The sequence below is a fragment of the Ictidomys tridecemlineatus genome, chromosome 14 (genome assembly GCF_052094955.1).
Source record: "Ictidomys tridecemlineatus isolate mIctTri1 chromosome 14, mIctTri1.hap1, whole genome shotgun sequence".
Lineage (NCBI taxonomy): Eukaryota > Metazoa > Chordata > Mammalia > Rodentia > Sciuridae > Ictidomys > Ictidomys tridecemlineatus.
Window position 1 is genome coordinate 33,724,042 of NC_135490.1, and position 19,164 is coordinate 33,743,205.

A 19,164-nucleotide genomic window follows, 5' to 3' on the forward strand; every position below is an offset into this window, starting at 1 on the left:
ACCGTGTGTGATAAACACAAAACTTTGGTCACGTATGATACTGTGGATGAGAAAAGGAAAGAACCCAGGCGGCTAGAATCTGCTCATAGTAGAGAACAGTGGAGTGGATTAACAGGCTCCCTCCACAGTCGTTCCAGACTTGGGGTCCTCCCATGCCCATGACCCCTTACTGCCCAGGTGACCGACAGAAAAGCATTTTATTTCACGTCTCCCATCTCCTCCACATGCAATGGAGATAAACCCCTATTCTGAGCACAACTAGGATGAGCAAGAAGGTAACTCACGTAAAACAATCAGCACAGGGCCCAGTACAGGGTAGGCATTCAGCAGAGGAAGCCAATTTTAGCTTCAGAGTAGAAACTTCCAGGGTCTCTTGTGGGTAACAAGGGGAAAAGTTTTGGCCCCAAAGAAGAAACATTTTGTTGGCCCTGTCCCAGGATTGTGCTCTAAGCAGACACAGACAAAGCCAGGAGTGATGCCCGTTAAAAATTTAACTATATATCATATTCATTTATTATCAATCCACAGGATAATCTGATTGCTACATGAGCTCATAAAAGCTTTTTTTTCACCTTTACAAAATTAAAAAAAAAATGTGCCACAAGGATGTAATAACAACTGCTGATAAACAAGAAAAGGAATCTTAAAATTATAAATTTGCTGTAGAAAAGATAAAAAACAATTATATTTTATTTAGAATTTTACCTTGAATAAAATATTCCCCTGTATAAAAAATAAAAAAGCTTGCTCTGGTTAGAATTAGAGTATTTTCGTCTTCAAATCTGGGAATTTGCATAATATTTCCATGATAGTTTTCCTTTGTACCGCGTGGCATTCAAGCATAGCAGATTAGAAAGATTTTTTTTTTCCTCCAAGCAGTCTTAAAAATGGGACATCTGTGGAGAAGTTCATTTTCTCCTCCTCCTCCTCCTCCAGGATGTGGATCACAGCCTCTGAGGGGAGGAAAAGGAGGAAAGGAACCGTGTGGGAGGGGATGGGAAGGGATGGGTGGAGGGTAAAGGGCAGAGAAGGGGACGATGAATGTGCTGTGGAATAGAGCAAGATCATAAGAAGGCCTATCATAAGTGCTTTAAGATAAGGTGCAGAAGCAGACTGCAGCGTCGCTAGTACTGCCCTATGTACATATTCACAAAGATTAAAAAATTCCAGCTAGTTCACATTTTCTCGTCCATTCTGAAGCATCCACTCCACCACGCTGGCCTTGACCATAGGCAACGCAGCACCTCCACTGCCCGTGTGGCTGTTGGTCCTTGAACTTGAGGGAGTCGCCCTGGGAGATCCAGCAGGCTCTAGAGACACGGCGTCTACCAAGGGGCTGGAGTCCTGAGTTAAAAAGAAGCTCCAGGGCTGGAGTTGAACACAGCAATCAATGTTCTATTGTCAAGGCTTTTTCCCTTAGATTTGTCTAAAATAGATGTCAGAAAGAAAAATAAAACACAAACAAACAACAACACAAAGCCAAGAAATCCCAACAACCACCGGGGAGACTCAAGGGCTTAGCAGCTCTTGACACGGGCCTGGGCGATGTCTGACGTCTTCTTGATGACACTGGCCCGAGTCTCTCGGTCCCGACTGCTGCTGGATGCAGGGGTCACAGAGGGAGTGAGGGGGAGATCAGGAAACGTGGGCCAGGAGCTGTTGTAAGGCACCGGACAGCTCTCCTCCTTGATGGTGACCTGGAGATCCGGCTTGTTGGAAGTGACGAAGGTCGCCATGCTGGGCAGCAGATAGGTGCTCCGTGTCCCCATGTTGCTGAGGTACTGTTTACCTTCAATGTTCCTCTTCCGCCAGTGTGGTCTCCCCTTTCAAAGAAAATAATCCAGACACATGTGTTCTTTTCCTTCCACTGAATGCCTTTTAAAAAATGTGCCACCAAGGGTGGGCACAACCTGTAATTCCAGTAATTTAGGAGACTGCAGCAGGAGGATCACAAATGCCAGGCCAGCCTGGGCAACTTAGGGAGACCCTGCCTCAAAAAAATTCACAAAAGGCCTGCAGTACAGTGCTTGCCCAGCAGGTGCAAGGCCCTGGGTTCAATCTCCAGTTCTCATGTGCGGGTGTTAGAATCACATTTTTTTTTAAGTTAATGCAATGAACAAAAGCTTAGCAACTGTACATCCTTCAACTGAAATCTATACCCAGTTCTTCATACCCCAAGCAATGGTTTCCTCTTCTCTTTTTATCAGTTCCCATTTGCTAACTCCAAGAAATATGGCTAAGGATATTCTATGAAGGCAGGAAAAGAAAGGGGAAGCTTGCTTTTCGACTCCTCTATGCTCTAGGCACCCACACAGACCATTCAATATGCTTCCGTGATGGACAGTCGGTCAGGGCACTTAGTCCTCACTGCTGGCCCAATTAGACCTTTGAGGCAACCTGCATTTTCAGAGGAAAGGAAATGAGGAACTCGCAAATAGATAGCGAGCGCCCTTGATTGTTTTCAAATGTGTCCAGCTTAGAGATGCAGGTGCTCAACAAACAGGGGCCCTGTACAGAGGATGGCTTCATTCAGAGTAAAAGGTAATTTTCTGACCTTGAAGAAGAATATATGTGAATGTAGCCACTGTCTTCTCAGAATTCCCACACTTTATTATAATGTATTGAAATCATTAATTGTGAAATCATTAATTCAACAAACCATTAGCTTCTCTCTTCCTCTCCCTCACTCTGGTCTGCTTTCTTCCTCTCACCCCCTTTTCTCTTTCCATCATCATTTACAGACATTTCCTGCCATTGTGTGGGCCCAGCTATAGGAGGGAAGTCAGAAGCAGTCAGACTGGGAATCAAGATTGGACATCGCTCGCCTCTGCGCAGGATCATGGAGGGAGGGAACCCATGGATGTGTGGAGGTAACTTTGCTAAGGTCTTCCTGGCTTGTATTTCTGGTCATTGCTTTTGGCCGGGCAGGACATTCTATTTCTGCTGGTGAATTAGGATGTTGACAGTGATAAGAATATCAACATTTCCTGGCCTCAATTTCAGTTTCCTTTTCCTGCTGTCATAGCCTCTCTTTCTGAGGATGACGTTTTATCCCTTTTCCTCCCATTTGGTGCCCAACAATTTTATAATTTGAAATCTAGAAGGGTGGTAAATTTTAGGTTATGCATATTTTAACAGACACACAAAAACATCCACAAGCAAAACATGGTCACAAGCACAGGCACGTGGGTCGGAGCAGGAAGCAGGCTCACCTCAGCGCTCTCCTCGTCGCTGGGGACGCTGTCGGTAGTTTCGCTTTCTGTTCAAAGAGAGAAAAACACAGGACCATTATTTGTTCCTGTTGCTCAAGTTGTTTTGAAGCTCAGGTAGTGTCGATAAAAGATATATCAGCACTTCTTTTCCAAAAGAGAAATGGGTAACCAAACTCATCAAGTCCCCCCTTTATAAGATCAAACACTTCTATGTGGACAAGCTGGAGGGAGTTTGAATGGCTTGGGCCCCCAAGAGAAAGCAGGTGGAGAATGAAGGGGAGGCACACTTTCCAAGAGCCAGCCAGCATGGTGTGCTGTCCCTGTGGCGCCCTTTTCTCCCTGCAGCTCTGGCCATGATGCCCCACGCTGGTCCTCTTCCAGTCCACGCCAGTCATCATGGGGAAGTCCCAACTCAGAGTGAACGTTTTCCAAGAAGTCTTCCTGCATCATTCCCATTCTACTCAGACCCGCCTTACCCCACATCTGGTTAGTCACTATCTTAAATTCTTAAGAGTTGCCTCTTCCACCTGGGTGACCCCAGGTAGACAGACTTTCAGGTGGCCTCAGATCGTCATCTGGTATTCAATTTTTTGGAACCTCCTCCTCTTGAGTGTGAGTGGGACCTGTGACTTGCTTTTAACCAACAGAATATAGCAAAGGATCCAGGTTTTACATCTCCATGATCATGTCACATAAGACGGAACCTGTCCTTTTGAGGAGACTCCTGCTTGCTGGTCCCATTGGGGAAGCTCACAAGGAAAAGGACCAAGGGCCAAGTCTGGTTCAACAACCGGTGAGGAACTAAACTCTGTCAAAAACCACCCGAGCTTGGAACTGAACCTCTTCCCAGCTGAACCTTGGATGAGACAGCAGCCCCAGCCAATACCCTGACGGCAGGTCAGTGAGATTCTTCTGCAGAGAACCCACCTGAGCCACACCTGGACTCATGATCCACAGAAACAGTGGGATAAGAACTGTGTATTGTGTTAAGCCATTAAGTCTGTAGTCACACTGTCATGAAGCAACAGATAGCTAACCAGTTACTATCCTGATTCCACTTGCCAGCTGTGAGACACGGAGCCAATTTCCTAATTCCTGGGAGCTACGTATATTTTTCTCATCTGAAAAAATGGGGAGTGTCCTTCACGTCCACCTTCCAAGGAGGACTGTGTGATGAGTGAGTGAGAAGGTGTTAAGGACAGGCCTACCATGGGGCCTCACAGCACAGATAAGGAACTGGAGTTATTCAACATCGAATTGGCATGACAGGCCTGTTGAACAGAGTCAAAATGAATGCACCGAAGGTGGAACTTCCAAACCATAGACTCTTAGGAATCTTTCCATTTGGGACATTTACATTTTAGTGGAGGCCTGAAGAGAAATTGTAATAATGAATATTTATGGAGTGCTAGGGCCAGGCAGGGCCACAGCCTTTGCACGTAGGCTTTGTTTAGACCTTATAAGGATTCCGAGTTGGACAGCAGGTACTATCGTCCCTCTATATGTAGAAATGCTAGTGTGTTCTAGAGCCTTCCACACTCTTCTACCGTGTCCCTGATGAGGAACTGGCTTCCAATCTCACATCTTCCTTGTGGGACAAGATGGCTGCAGCCCAGACTTGAGTCCTTTCCACCACCCAGAGCATGAGCTACAGATCAGACTCCCTATACATCATTAAAGGCTAAAGAACAGACAACTCATGCCACAGTTGCATTCCTTGGTCCAACAGCAAGCCTGTGGAACCCACAGATCCCAAAGGGCGCATTCTGCATGTTTCTCAGCCATTGTTCTCCAGGAGCTCTGCAAAAGCCTGGGTCATAGCTAGGGCTGAGATATGAGCAGCCAAAGGACAGGCGTCTGCACTGCGTGAACGGAGCATGTTTCCCCAAAGCACAGCTGGAGCATCAGATGCCAAAAGAAGGGTCCAGGCTTAGCTGACAATGATCCCAGCTACGAAGACCAAAGGACAACAATAAGCACATGAAATATTCCAGACAGAAACAAATGAAGAGCAATAGAAAAGGAAACCTCCCTCCAAACATAACCCCACACAAGTCCAGTCTCCAGAGGAGGCAAGAGGCTGGGCTGCTGCTCCCAAGAAGGAAAAAGAGGAACAGAGATGTTGAGAAACTTGCCAAAGTCACGGACTGAGTCAGCACAGAGGACAGAAAACAAAAGCACTTCTGATTCCAGGGACACCCATCAAACACAGCAACTCTGCTTCCCTATTGGCTCCGTCTCTGGTGAAAGTTCAAGATCCCCTTTCCATTTTTATGCTTAGCTTTGTTTGTGCTCTGAAGCTCAAGTTTCCCTTCCTTCCCAGCATGCCAAGCCCCCTTCATTCTTAACGACCCTCCATAAATACCATGATCTTCCGTTCCTTTCCCTTCAAATAAAAATGTAAACAAATGCCACCCGGCATACTTTGGGGGCTGGAGCCTCAGGAAAATGAGCAATTGACACCAAGGTTCTGGGACTCTATCAAGCCCAAGCTGCAGTTACTGGAGGGTTTGGAAATCAGATCCTGGGTTAAGAGTCCTTGGTAAGCCAGGTGCTGGGGTACATCCCTGTAATTCCAGAGGCTTGAGAGGCTGACGCAGGAGGATTACAAATTCAAGGCCATCTTCAGCAACTTGGTAAGGCCCTATGCAACTTAATGAGACCCTGTCTCAAAAAAAAAAATTAAAAATTAAAAAAGGGCTGAGGATGTAGCTTAGTGGCAAAGTGACTCTAGGTTCATGTTCTAGAAGCAAAAAAAAAAAAAAAAAAAAAAAAGACTCTTTGGTCTCCTTGCACAGACCATGAATATGATCAGAATGTCCATTTTCACTAAATACCCAGTTTTCAACTTCAGGGGGAAAGCTGTGGATGAGAAAACAAACACATTGATGTTTATTTCTTATGTTCTGGAATTTTGATTTCAATGAACACAGAAGCTGGTGGAAGACCTTCATTTCTAAATGAAGACAGACTGCTTCTGAAGTAGTTATGAAGACTCTAAATTAGAAACTAAGTGTTGTGGTTTGGATCTTAAATGTCTTTAAAGGATCCCGTGTTGAAGACGTGGACCCCAGACAATGGCAGTATTGGGAGCCAGTGGAACCTGTAGGACAGGGGGCCTCGCAGAAGGAAGTGAGGTCACTGGGGGCACGCCCCAGCTCCCCTTCTCCCACGCTCTACCACTGAGCTACACCTCCAGCCCTTCAGTTGTTTCTCTCGGGTATTTTGTCAGTGAAAAAAGGCTGACTACCACACTGATGTCTCCAGCTTTTATTGTTTGAAAAAAGTGGCCTTGATGGAGACACCTGAGGTTCCCACCTAAGGACCCCAGAGTCTTCTCTCCAGACCAACAGAGGTTCTCAGGGCTACCCAAATGGCTCCTCAAAGTGCTCACTTCCTCCGTCTCTCGGTTCTACTCGTTTCCACGGTGACTTCTTACATGATAAATGAGTTCATTGCGGCCGCTGCTGCTTCCAGACTCATGTCACTCTGAAATACCAACACGCATTACTTCATTTTGCCTTTTGATTAGTCTGGATCTTGTAAAAACTAATTTCAAAAACAACGGAATAAAAACAATTGGAGTTGCTTTATAAGCATAATCCGAATAAGCAGGAAGTGCTGACACAATAGTTAATAGGTATGTGAGTAATTCACTTAACTTTCTGTTTTATATCCCTGAAAGAAGCTAAAGTAAAAGGTCAGGAAGCAGTATAGATCAGATGACTTCAAAGATTCTTCCAGAGCATCAGTTCTAGGATGTACTGTCTGGGTTCACATTCTCCTTTAGCCCATTTTTTTTTAAATATATTTTTTAATAATGTTGTATTTTTTTTTTACCTTTATTTATTTGTATGTGGTGCTGAGGATTGAATCCAGTGCTTCACACATGCTAGGCAAGCGCTCTACCACTGAACCACAGCCCAGTTTTTAACACCTCCCTGAGAATATACATTGCTAAGCCATTTCAGGAACATTATGGAGAGAAAAATGATTATGTAATGCATTTTTGCACTATATGATATCTAGCACATTTTCTGGAAGGCTCTTGTTCAACAAAATAAAACTGACAAAGATTTCTTTCCATCAATCATTTCCTCAATTACTTTCACTAGAAGACTCAGCTGAATGGTTCAAATTAGAATCCCCTTAGTGTCAAAGCTAATGGATCTCTGCTCCACCAACAGCTTGAAAGCCTGACGTGGTTTCCTTAAGAACCCAAAGTCCTCGCTGATGGTTATTGGTCAGTATAATCTCTATTCTCTGGATTACAACCAGTTAATTCTTTGTATATTGCTTCCTTTTCAAGGCTATTCTCCACGCCCCCACCACACACACACACACACACCACCCCCCAAATACTACTGTGGTACTCTCTTACAAAACCATCAATAACCTAATCTAATCCTGGTGTCAGAGATCAGGCAAAAGGAACTTCATGGTTGACATGAAGTTTAAAAGAAAAAGAAAAAATTAAAACAAAAACGAGGGCAAGAGATGTGGCTTAAAGCATTTGTCTAGCATGCATGAGACCCTGGGCTCAATTCCTAGTACCACAAACAAACAAACAAACAAACAAACAAGATGACTATCCCTGAGCTTCCCTAGGTTGAGCTTTGGAACATTCCTTCCCAGTATGAAAATATTACAAATCAAACTAGAATTTTATGTTGTCTTAAAACATCCAATGCAAGTACTTCTCTGAGTATGTTACTGCATACCGTCTCTTCTCTTTCTCACCGTGATATTTTAGACTGAGAAGGCAGATTTGCAAAACTGAATGTGGTTTTGTAATACTACTGGGATTATATTTCATGACCAGTAGGGGGAAAATATAGCAAGTGACCTCCAACTAGCAATTTCCTTAACAGGTAAATGAATGCAAGTGGTTAGGAGGTTGAATTGGGTTTGAATAGCCTGAACAAAGGAATTCTGTCATGAAAAACAGGCAAACAACCCATTCTACTGAGGAACATAAGACTAAAAGACCTCTACTAGCCGTGGTCAGTAACTGATGAATGTCTGTAAGCTCTAGAAAAGCAGCAGCAATGGAACATTTTGGCTCCATCTAATAAACTTCCCTCTAAAAGATTCTGGAGAATTCAGACAATGAAAACAATGGAAAGATCCAGAAAAGCCAGGCTCCAACAAAACCTCCCGCTGCCGGTCATCCCGGTACTGGAATCCTTGTTTTGAAATCTATGCAAATATCCTGAAAAGGGTAATGAAATTTTCATTTCTCTCTGCAGGGATCAGCTAGCTGTTCTTGGGATTCTCCTGCTAAAGTAAAATGCCACTGCTGGAACCCCTGCAAGAAGAGATCTTTCCAGAATCCCCAAGGAAGACTTCAGAAAAGACCTGCTCCACAGGTAAACATGAAAGTCAACTCTCAAGCTCAAATACCCTTCCGCCTGCCCCCATTCATACATGGTAACAGTGCCAGCAGCAACATGACATAGAAGAAAGTCATGGGATGTTTAGCCATAGTTATATAAATATGAGCAAAATGTCTTAGTCCTTCACATTTCAGGTACCTCTACTCCATGGTTAAGACCTAAACACTCGTCTCCACCTCCTACGGTGGCTTCCTCTAAGTATCAAGGAAGTGGATGTGTCCAGGGCAGCACTGAAGTGTGAGGGGTCAAGCCCAGGCCACTGGCATCAGCTACATACAGATGCTGTCTGTGTCACCAGTTTTTCATCCCTAGATAGACTGCTTCACCTGCTTCAGCTTAGATTCCTCATTTTAAAAAAATCTTGTTGTTGTTGTTATTATTATCATTATTATTATTATTATTTTGGTGGGGTTCTTTCTTTTGTTCTTCAAACCTAGAGCTTTGCTAATGCAAGGCAGATGCTTTGCTACTGAGCTACATCCTAGCCCTAGATTCCTCATTTTTAAAGAGAGAATAATGATGGTATTCCAGCTAACAGGGTTATTTTCTTGATAATTAAGCAAGTCAGTCAACACCAAGCATCTAGCATATTCCCATGGCACAATAAACATGCAACAAATAATACAGTTATTGGAAACTGGCTAAGACCAAATCCAGCCTGGCACACATAGAAGAGTTCAAAATAGGTTTGATGAATGAACAAGTGATGACAAGCTTATCACATTTGACAGATTATTCCTTTAGCCAAGGTTTGTTCCCACCTTGCTTTCATGTTCCTAACACAAAAGCAATTTAGGACATAGGCTAAGTGAAATAAGCCAATTGCCAAAGGTCAAATACTATATGATTCCACTCATAAGAGCTACCTAGAGTAGCCGAATTCATAGAGACAGAAAGTAGATTGGTGGTTGCCAGGGGTAGGGTGGAGGGGGAGAGGTTAATGAGTACAGAATTTCAGTTCTACAAGATGAAAAGAATTCTGGAGACAGTGGTGGTTAAGGGTTGCCCAACACCATGAATGCACTTAATGCCACTGAGTTATACATGGAAAAAATAGCAAATTTGTGCTGTATGTATTTTACCACAATTTAAAAAATAAGTTAAAAAAGAAAGTAGGCACTCATGGAAGATGAGGTTAATTTAGTGTCTGTTAATATACAAACAACCAGGCATTTGAATCCACTCTCAATTGTTATGCTGTTTCTGTGCCAGTCACTGGGGTGGCACCCTTGCTGGAAGACACTCTCCTTGGCAGTCTGCAAACACCGGGAAGAATCCCCAACCATTTCCTAGAGCTAACTGTAGTTTCCCAGGAGAGCGCCTCTGCTTTTTATTTTTAATATATGCAAGCAATAACACTGCTCAGAATTTAAATTTCCTAATTATAATTGAGTTCCAAAAAATTAAACGGAGATCATTAGGAAAATACAAGATGAAGTCATGTTGGTAAAGGAGCCATCATTTTCCTGAAACTGTTTCTAATCCTCTGACTCTGTCTGGACAGATTACTGAAATTATAAGACCAGTTCTGTGGGGAATTATAAATGGGTTCCGTTGTTTGGACCCGTTGGAAGGTGAAATAGATAGGAAAAAAAGGGAGAGACCAATGGAAGTGACTGATAAACCCGGTGGAATGACATGGCTTTAACAATGACCTTGAGGTCTGAAAGCTGAGTTGAAATCCTGGCCCAAACATTTAATGGCTGTGTGGGGCCCTTAGCATCTGAAAATAAAGGAATTGGAAAGATGATTTCTAAGGTCCCGTTCTAGCTTAATCAATTTGAGATTCCATTAAAACACCCTGTCAAAAAATTTAACTTTGATGAACCACCTTCCCCCAAGAAATCCTATTTGTTAGTCCTGGATGAACACGTCATGGGCCATCATGCAGAGAATGCTGTGAACATGTTATCTAGCTGAAAACAAAAAAGTGTCCAAGAGGATGCTGGTCAAGAAAATCAAATAACTCCAACAAGAAGAATTCCTAGGACAGAGGGGAGATGCTCTGTTGAGTGGTGAGATAGATGGGGTGGAGCTAGACTAAAGGATGGCTCTGCTCTCTTCCCCCTTCAGTCCCCAGTTTTCCCTCCTGCCCACTCACCTGCATAGGAAGACACGGGGGAAATCTGCAGAGGGTACAGCTCACTCATGCTGACTGGCTGCTCATCACTCTCGGTGGTCACCTCCACAACTTGGCAAATGTCTGGCGGATTAGTAACAATCTCTTGATCCTCGATGGTGCTGTCCAGATGGGACTGTCCTACAACTTCAAAGGAAAGAGAACCATCATGCACCACTGTCTCCTGCCCTCGCAATTCTCATACACACTCTCAAGAAAGAAAATCTTCCCCCACAGAGACAGCTTGGCAGCCAGGAGTCAGATTCCTGGTCACCACATGTCGCCTGCCATGAAGCTGAAGAACAGACCTGAGAGCTGGGTTAATATTACTAGAGAAGCCTCCTACCGTCACCTGGCTCCCAATGCAAGGTGGCAGTGTCCTACCTAGATCATCAAGAGTTTCAAACTCAATCCAGTCAGGCTGGATCCAGACCTAACCCCAGGCCAGATGTAACAGTGCTTTGAACTTGACCTTCCTGCTCTCTGCTTTTGCTCAAGGAATATCCTGTACTTATTTTCTAAGAATTTTGGTCCTGAGAGACATTATCAAACCTCAATGAGAAGAAAAACCATGAAAATCCACCCCATTGTGTTATTTTAAGTCATGGGGGAGAGGGCTCTATCCATACTCTCAGCTTCTTCCTTCTCTGAATATGACCAATTGGCCAAAATACCAAAACAATGTTAAAAGTTGGCTCTCCAATTCTAACAAACATTAACTGCATCTCCAAAACAGAATGCTAAGATGATTCTGACCATCGCTAGCTTTGCAACTGCCTCAATATTTTTTGTATTAAATTTTAAATTTTGAAACAATTAAAAACTAACATTAGTTGTAAGAAATATTACAGAGAGGGTAGGAGCTGTAGCTTAGTGGCAGAGCACTTGCCTAGCATGTGTGAGGCATTGGGTTTGATCCTCAGCACCACATAAAAATAAATAAAATAAAGGCATGCTGTCCATCTACAACAACAAAATTTTTTTTAAGTTTAAAGAAAGAAAGAAAAAATACAGAGATCGTGTGTGCCCTTTAGTCTATATCCTCCAACGGTACCATCTTATAAAAACTAGAATTTAATATCATAATCAGATACTGACATTGGTGAAAGTCCACCATCTTGTTGAGATCTCCTAAATTTTACTTGTGCTCCTGTATGTGAGTGTGCATACTTAGTTCTAAACAATTTTTATCACATAGGTAGTTTCAAGTACCTACTACTTCAGTCAAAATACTAACAAGTTCTGTGAGAGTATTTCTCATGTTACCATACCTACTTTCCTTCAGGACCTCCCTGTCCACTGTCTTCTCTCTAGTCCCTGGCAACCATTCATCTGTTCCATTTCTATATTTTTGTTATTTCAAGGATGTTACATAAATGGACTCATACAGTAATCCTTTGGGATTGGCATTTTTCACTCAGCATAATTCCCTGGAGAGTCACCCAAGGTCCTGTGTGTGTGCCAATAGTTGGTTCTTCTTTATTGGCCGAGTGGTATTCCATGGTATGGTGTACTTCATCTGTTTAACTATTCACCCACTGAAGGATGTCTGGGTTGATACCAGTCTTTAGCTATTACAAATAAGGGTGCTATGAACGTTGGCGTTCAAGTTCTGCATGAACATAAGTTTCCATTTCTCTGGGATAAATGCCCAAGAGTGCAACTGCCAGCTCATATGGGAATTGCATGTTGAGTTTTACAAGAAACGGCCAAACTGTTTCCCAGAGCGGCTGTACATTTATATTCTCACCAGCAATGACTGAGTCATCTAATATCTCTGTGTCCTCACCAGCATTTAGCATTGTCATTATTTTTTATTTTAGCCATTCTGATAGGTAAGTGATGATATTCCATTGTGTTTTTAATTTAAATGTCCCAAACGCCCTGTCCTAATTTTACAGAGAATTGACCTTATACTCCTGTTGGCAGTTGATTAGATGAAATGTCCCTGAAAATTGGCTCCAATTAATAAAGGAGAAGATAATAGCATAGTAATTGGGAGGTAGAGCAATATTTTCCCAAGGTCCTCAAAAGCATTCCCCACCATAATCGATGAACTAACAATGTGTGTAAGTTCTTTTAACATTTAAACCCATGAGAATGACAAGGAAGCCATCATTATCCTGTTAAAGATGAAAACACTCCAACACAGAGAGGGAGAGTGTCCTGTGCAAACTCACACAGCTTGGATTCTATGCAGTGCCCTTTGTTCCTGTCCTTTTCCTCCCACTTCTGCAACTATACAATATTCAGCTTAGGCAGAAAGGAGCCCCATTGCCATCTCCTGGAATTGGGAACTGGCTCTTGTTTCAGTCACTCAAAGTTTCTTATTGGCGCCAAGTTGTTTTAAGTCCCTGTTGTAATTACTTTGGGGGTGATGAGAACCTTATCTGATTTCTACTCAGGGAAGGTTTCAGAGTACAGTGGGAATTCCTAGGTTTTGTAACAAAGAAAAGAAGGCACCCAAGAGGCTGGGAACGGGGCTGGGGATGTGATAGGACGTGACAGGAGTTCACAAAGCCACAGCAAACAGAATGGAAGGGAAATGGGATTCTGTTAGGTTTTCCTGGCTGGGATATAATTAAAGAAGAGGTAAGCAGGCTATTTATGGCAAGCAGACTCTCAAATTCTGCTTTCACCCTTCAGACTATCCCATTTGAGTGTGAGGGCATGGATTATGCAGGTCATCAGGCTCCGACTGAGTGCCCACAAGGACCCCTCCCAAGGTTTCCTTTGCCATTTCTCCCTAGTCAATAAAGTGGCAGGAAAAGAAAACAAAGTCCTATCCAGTCCCGAGTCCTAAGAGGCACTTGGTGAGTGGAGACAGAAACCAAGCAAGCACTCTGTGTGTGTGTGTATGTGTGTGTGTGTGTTTGAAGAGGGAAGGCACCATGCAAAGTCGAGCGCACCAAGGCAACAAAGGTCTCATGGAGCACCTGCTTGCAAGGTCCCTGTTATCCAATACCAGGAGGGGCGGCAAGAGAGCCCCAGAGACAAGAGGGTTGCTAAGGAGTCTAGTAGGCAACTGGGCAGCACCGAGTGAGCTAAGGCTTACGGCAGTGAATATGGAAAAGGAGGGGAAGGCAAGAGGGAGAACACTAGATGAAAGCTGAGGAGCTGAAGTATTTCTTTCCCATTCAAGGAATTCAGTGAGAGTGGGAGGTAGAGCAATGGGAGTTTGTTGAGGGCCACAGCCGAGTCGGAATGGCCCCTGGCATTTTGCCAATAGTATTGGTTGAGTGGCGAGCCATTAAGATGATGCTGGATTGATTCAATTGTATATTAGACCTTTAACGTTTGCTTTGACTCCTCTACTTTGGAGTTCTCTCGGGATTCCTGGAGAGTTCACATTGGTTGGGGAAGTGCCGGAGGAGGGATTTCCGGTTGGTAGTACCTGGAGGAGAGCGTGTGTGGAGTGTGCTGGTGGAGTTCAGAAATAAAGTTTGTTCCTGCTTCAGTGGCTCGTGATTTGAGCCCAGCCAGACTGTGGCAGGAGTTATCCAGAATGCCCATTTTCTGGAGCCTTCTTGATCACTCTGGCACCTACAGACCTGTGTCTGCTCTGCACACCTCTCACTCTCCGTCCTTGGAACTCAGCCCAAACCACACCATGACAGGACCTTGTGGCATTCCTTGACTTTCTGTTTCATATTTCTTGTTAATTCTGTAAATTTTCACATAACTTTTTAGCTGTATATACCATATCTCTTCAACCCAATCATGGCTCCTGAGAGCTGAGAACCAGCATTAGAACTTTTGCATCCTGTCAGGACACATGCTCACAGGTGGCACCAGGGAGGAGCGACAAATCTCCGCCCAAAAAACACATGAATGGAAGGTTGAGGCTCACAGGCTGGAGATAGGATCGTGCAGAAATTCACAACTTGCAAATGTGGACTGTGACAATTAATGCTTTCTAGAACGTTCCAAGATTCACAGCCAGTGGACTCTTTTAAACCTAAATGCAGCAATGAAGACCTAGGAGGCTATGCTGCTGTGTGGGGGCTGGGAGAGAACATGTTTGGGGGGTGACAAAAATGTTCTGACTGGAGTATGGTGGTCACACAACTGAGTGTACCTGTCAAAACATTAAGAACTGCACCCCCAAAAGGAATCAGGGGCACTGTATTTCACTTAACATATATGATCTCAGACGAAAAAAGCAGATCAGTGCCTGCACTCAAATTTTAAGAATATCCCGAATGCTAGTGACTAGGACAGAATAGTAGTAAGCTTTGGTTTTCTGGGCCAAGATCTAGAAAGCCCGTTTTTATAAGTACATTATCTCCGAGGCCATGCTTCCCCCATGGGAATTCACTGCTGCATGCCTCAGTAAGGGATGAGCACTCCTCTCCATCCCAACCTCACTGAGGGCACTTCAGGAAATTTCCAGCTTGAGACAAAGCCCCTGGGACAAGCAGGGAAATCAAAACATTGAGATTCTCTCTAGATGCGCTTCACTGCCATCACTAATCTGTCTCTCTCTGTGGCCGTTCTCTGGGCACTGGTCAGTGACCTGACTGGAAATATGAACAGGAAACCTAGCTTCCTGAGCTCATGCCTTAGCCTCTCCTGCCTATCTGCCCCCCCCCCCCCATCTCTCAGTCCTACAGGGAAGAAACAGTCATGATCCTCATTTTAGACATAATGAAATAACAGCATGAGAACTAAATACCTAATTCAAGGTCAGACAGCCAGGAAGTGGCAGAACCAGGATTCAAGGTCAGCTTAACCTGACCCCCAAGTTTCTATTCCTCTGTGACACAGTCTCAAAGCATTAACGAAGTTCAACCTGAGCTCCTCTCCAGCTTTCTAAGCCCCTCTGAGGGGAAAAACTTGCAGTTTCACCTTAATGAGTCTTTGAGCCCCTAACCACCAGTGACATTTCTTTTCAACAGTTCTCTAATGGCTGGAGGAGCTAGAAATCCACCAAACCCCTCCAGCTTAGTCAGATCAGCATATCATGCAAATTCAGCCACAGGAGGGTAATTTTATCTCAATCTAGTTGCTGAGAATTACAACAACATTATTCATGGCTGGTTACTGATGAACCGGTTTGATAGCTTGAAAGGTCATTCTTACTTTATTAACAATTGTTGACTTAGTGTAGGGCTCCACCTGAGAAAGCAGCTCACTCCCAGGCTTAAAAGCTGAGACTATTAAAAACAGAAAGGCCCTTGGAGGTGGGTTTGTCCTATCGTTTTACATTTGAAAAAGCTGAAACTGGAGGCCAGGTAGATTGCCAAGGTCACCCAATTAAACTGGCCAGCAAAGCTTATGAAATCAGACCATCAGCATCAACCACAGGGTGAAATTTCTCCTGGACCTTACACGAGAATGTGAGCGTTGGAACCATTAATACCAGCCCTGATGATGCAGCTTATGGAGGCTACTTTTCCTACTCAAACACACTTTAATTTGATTTTGATAATATCATAATCATATTTACCACCTTCTACCCAGAGAATGATTCATCCATGTCTCCCTTCTTCCTCACTAAATCTCTGTAAGGTAGACAGGATCAATATTATTATTTCTGTTTAAATATATATTTAAATTTCTGTTTATATATCTTTATTTCAATTTTAAAAATAATAACAAGTGTGCTATTATCAATTTATATGTAAATTAGGTGTCAAAGAGGTTAGGGCATTTGCCCAAGATCTCACGGTAAATAAAAAACTTCAGAAGTAGCACGAGAAATAAAGTCCTTTAACCGCTAATCTAGTGCTCTTGTCTTTATAAAATACAGCCATGATCTATATTTTGTAAAACATAACCACTACTGGTTGAAGAGCAATGGTGGGAGAGACGAGGGTTAGCAACTTTAGACACAGAGGTCAATCCTTGTGTGGGTTCGCTACCCTGGCTGCCTGGGCTGCCTGCTATCCCCACCTCAACAGGTAGGGACAGGCACAGGCACCTGTGACTGGTGGGGCGGGAAGCTTCACCATGTGAGAAGACACATCACTTGCTACTATACAATAGGGGCCAAACACTGCTTCCCAGTAAAAAACTCAGCAGAAGCTGGGCGTGGTGGTGCATGCCCGTAATCCCAGCAGCTCGGGAGGCTGAGGAAGGAGAATCACAAGTTCAAAGCCAGCCTCAGCAACAGCAAGGCACTAAGCAAATCCGGGAGACCCTGTCTCTATGTTAAAATACAAACTAGGGCTGAGGATGTGGCTCAGTGGTCGAGTGCCTCTGAATTCAATCCCTGGTACCAAAATCAAAACAAACAAACAAACAAACAACAACAAAAAAAAAAACAGCAGAGAGTGAATCAGTGTCTCAGGGGTCAATGATCTGGGAGCAAAAATTTGAGTATGAGACATGTTCAGGTGGCAGCTTCACTTAGCAACAGACTTGCCAGAGCCTTAGTGGCTGCTCCACACTAATGAAAGCCACCACCAACCTCGTTTTCCCTAATGGCCACATGTGGGTTGCACTGTTTAGAATAATTCAAGTTTAAAAATAGGCATAAAAATCACGGGCAGAGACCAGGTGATGCCAGCCTTGGGGAGAACCTGGGCCTTTGCCTTGGGGGCAGTGGTGACAGGGTACTACTACTGGCATTTGAAACAAATCACTCTGTTTAAGGAATGAAAGGGAGAGAGCAAGCGAAGCCCAGGTGAGAGCCACAGTACAACTAGCAACCGCCAGAACTGAAAGGAGGTGGATTTGAGAAACACAAGAAGGAAAGACCCGTGAATGATCAATAAGGTGGAGACAGCAAGGAATAGGAGGAAAGAGAAAAAACATCAAGCCTCGGGGCTTGGGATTGTGGCTCAGCGGTAGAGGCACTCCTCTAGCACATGCGAAGCGCTGAGTTCCATCCTCAGCACCACACAAAAATAAATAAATAAAATAAAGGTATTGTTTCCAACTATTTCCAAACAATAAAAAAGTTGTTTTGTTTTTTGTTTTTTGTTTTTTTAAATAAAGCCTCAAGAAAAGATAACAGGTTCCTTGATAAATTAAAACTTCATAAGGTTGAAAAAACAGCTGCCAAACCCCAGCAGCAGGGCTCCCAGTTAGCACACAGAGACTGTCCTATCCGTGTGCCAGGCTGTCCCAGGCCCATTCTGCCATGGAAGAAGAAATATGCTGTCCCCTCTGTGTCGGAGGGTACTGGGGTCTTGATTCACTCTTCACATGCAGCTTCATATTGCCATGAGTTTTCCATGGGTCCTGGTAAAAAGTGGATGCTCTGTCTCTGGCCCCTATCCCTAATAGCTCGGCCCTCCCAGGGGAAGTCCCAGGGCACAGCTGCTAACCCTGTGAAAACAAGCACGGATGATCTCTTAAAAGGGGTGTCCTCCTTCTAAAGAACCACCCCAAAGCTACTTCCTATTCTATAGATGCAATTTCATACCTTAAGCACCAGGAACAACAACAGGAGACAATAGAAATGGAAAACATGGAATCACACCTTGACGCTGGGTCTCATTATCACCTTTGGTCATCCTCAAAATCACATAATTCTGGTGCCAGAGGCTGCCACCCTGGAGTTCTAACTGGGAGGCCTTCATAGGGGACACCAAAGTGGGTCTCGACATTGTGAATCTGTTCTCCCCTCCTTCTGCCCCCCTCTATTGACAGCTGGGTTTCTAGGTTGGGCTAAAAAAGCTACTTAGACTTTGCTTTAGATAAAGTTAGTCAAATTGAAAGCAACTGCCAGGAGTGTGCATTCAAAGCTGCACTCTGAGCATCCAAAATTAAGACAAAATTCAAAATACGTTACTTCCTAATTGCTGTTATGTCTAGTTACTCTAGTTTTGCTTTATGAACTTCAGAGTGATGAATAGCATCTTTTGTTTCCAGTGATCTTTGCTTTATGGAAGGGTGGGGTCACCTTTTATCAAGCAACACAATGGGACTGTAAAGTACTGCCCAGGCAAGTCAGACGGAATGTCCTCTGCACCTGCAAACTTCTTAGGCTGGCCTGGAGAGCATTTCCATACAGCTCAGCAAAAGCACTGCTAACCTTGGCAAGAGGCCAGCGCGCACTGTCAGAACAATTCCACATGTTGCTGGCTTCTTCCATTTCCTAAACCAGAAGTCAACACACACACACAACAAAATTCAATGCTAAAGAAATTTAAAAATAAAAAATAAGGAGTTTTCTTTCTTCCCTCCTCTTAAAGGGAAATCGGGGATAGGTCTTTTGGGTGCTAAGCGTGGGCACTTAATAAGACAGTAGTGAAGGGACCTTTGGAGACTAGTTTCAGTATGGAGACATCACACTCCTCTCTGGTATGCACAGCTGGATAATTCTGAAAATACATCCAGCTGTTATGGAGAGAGTGGCAAGACCAGGATACAGCCCTCTAACAGTTCCTGGGTGTGTGTTTCTGCGGTGCATTGTGGCAAGAATAAAAGCAAAACATTGCAGCAATGAAGCAAGAGTTCGTTTGTCAGGGCAACAGTACCTTTCACA

General features: G+C 43.8%; 1 protein-coding gene across 11 annotated transcripts in view; it reads right to left on the reverse strand.

Annotated features, from left to right (window-relative positions):
- Positions 1 to 482: 482 nt before the first annotated feature.
- The window catches only part of Irf2 (interferon regulatory factor 2), an 86,527-nt gene continuing 67,845 nt past the window's right edge, over positions 483 to 19,164 (reverse strand). For all 11 annotated transcript variants that reach the window (XM_005329225.5, XM_021729065.3, XM_078031029.1 and 8 more), the window contains 3 exons: positions 10,710 to 10,874; positions 3,213 to 3,259; positions 483 to 1,823 (listed from right to left, as the gene is read on the reverse strand). In XM_005329225.5, coding sequence (XP_005329282.2) covers positions 1,518 to 1,823; positions 3,213 to 3,259; positions 10,710 to 10,874 — 518 coding nt within the window. In that variant the 3' untranslated portion in view covers positions 483 to 1,517. The remainder of the gene's footprint in view (positions 1,824 to 3,212; positions 3,260 to 10,709; positions 10,875 to 19,164) is intronic.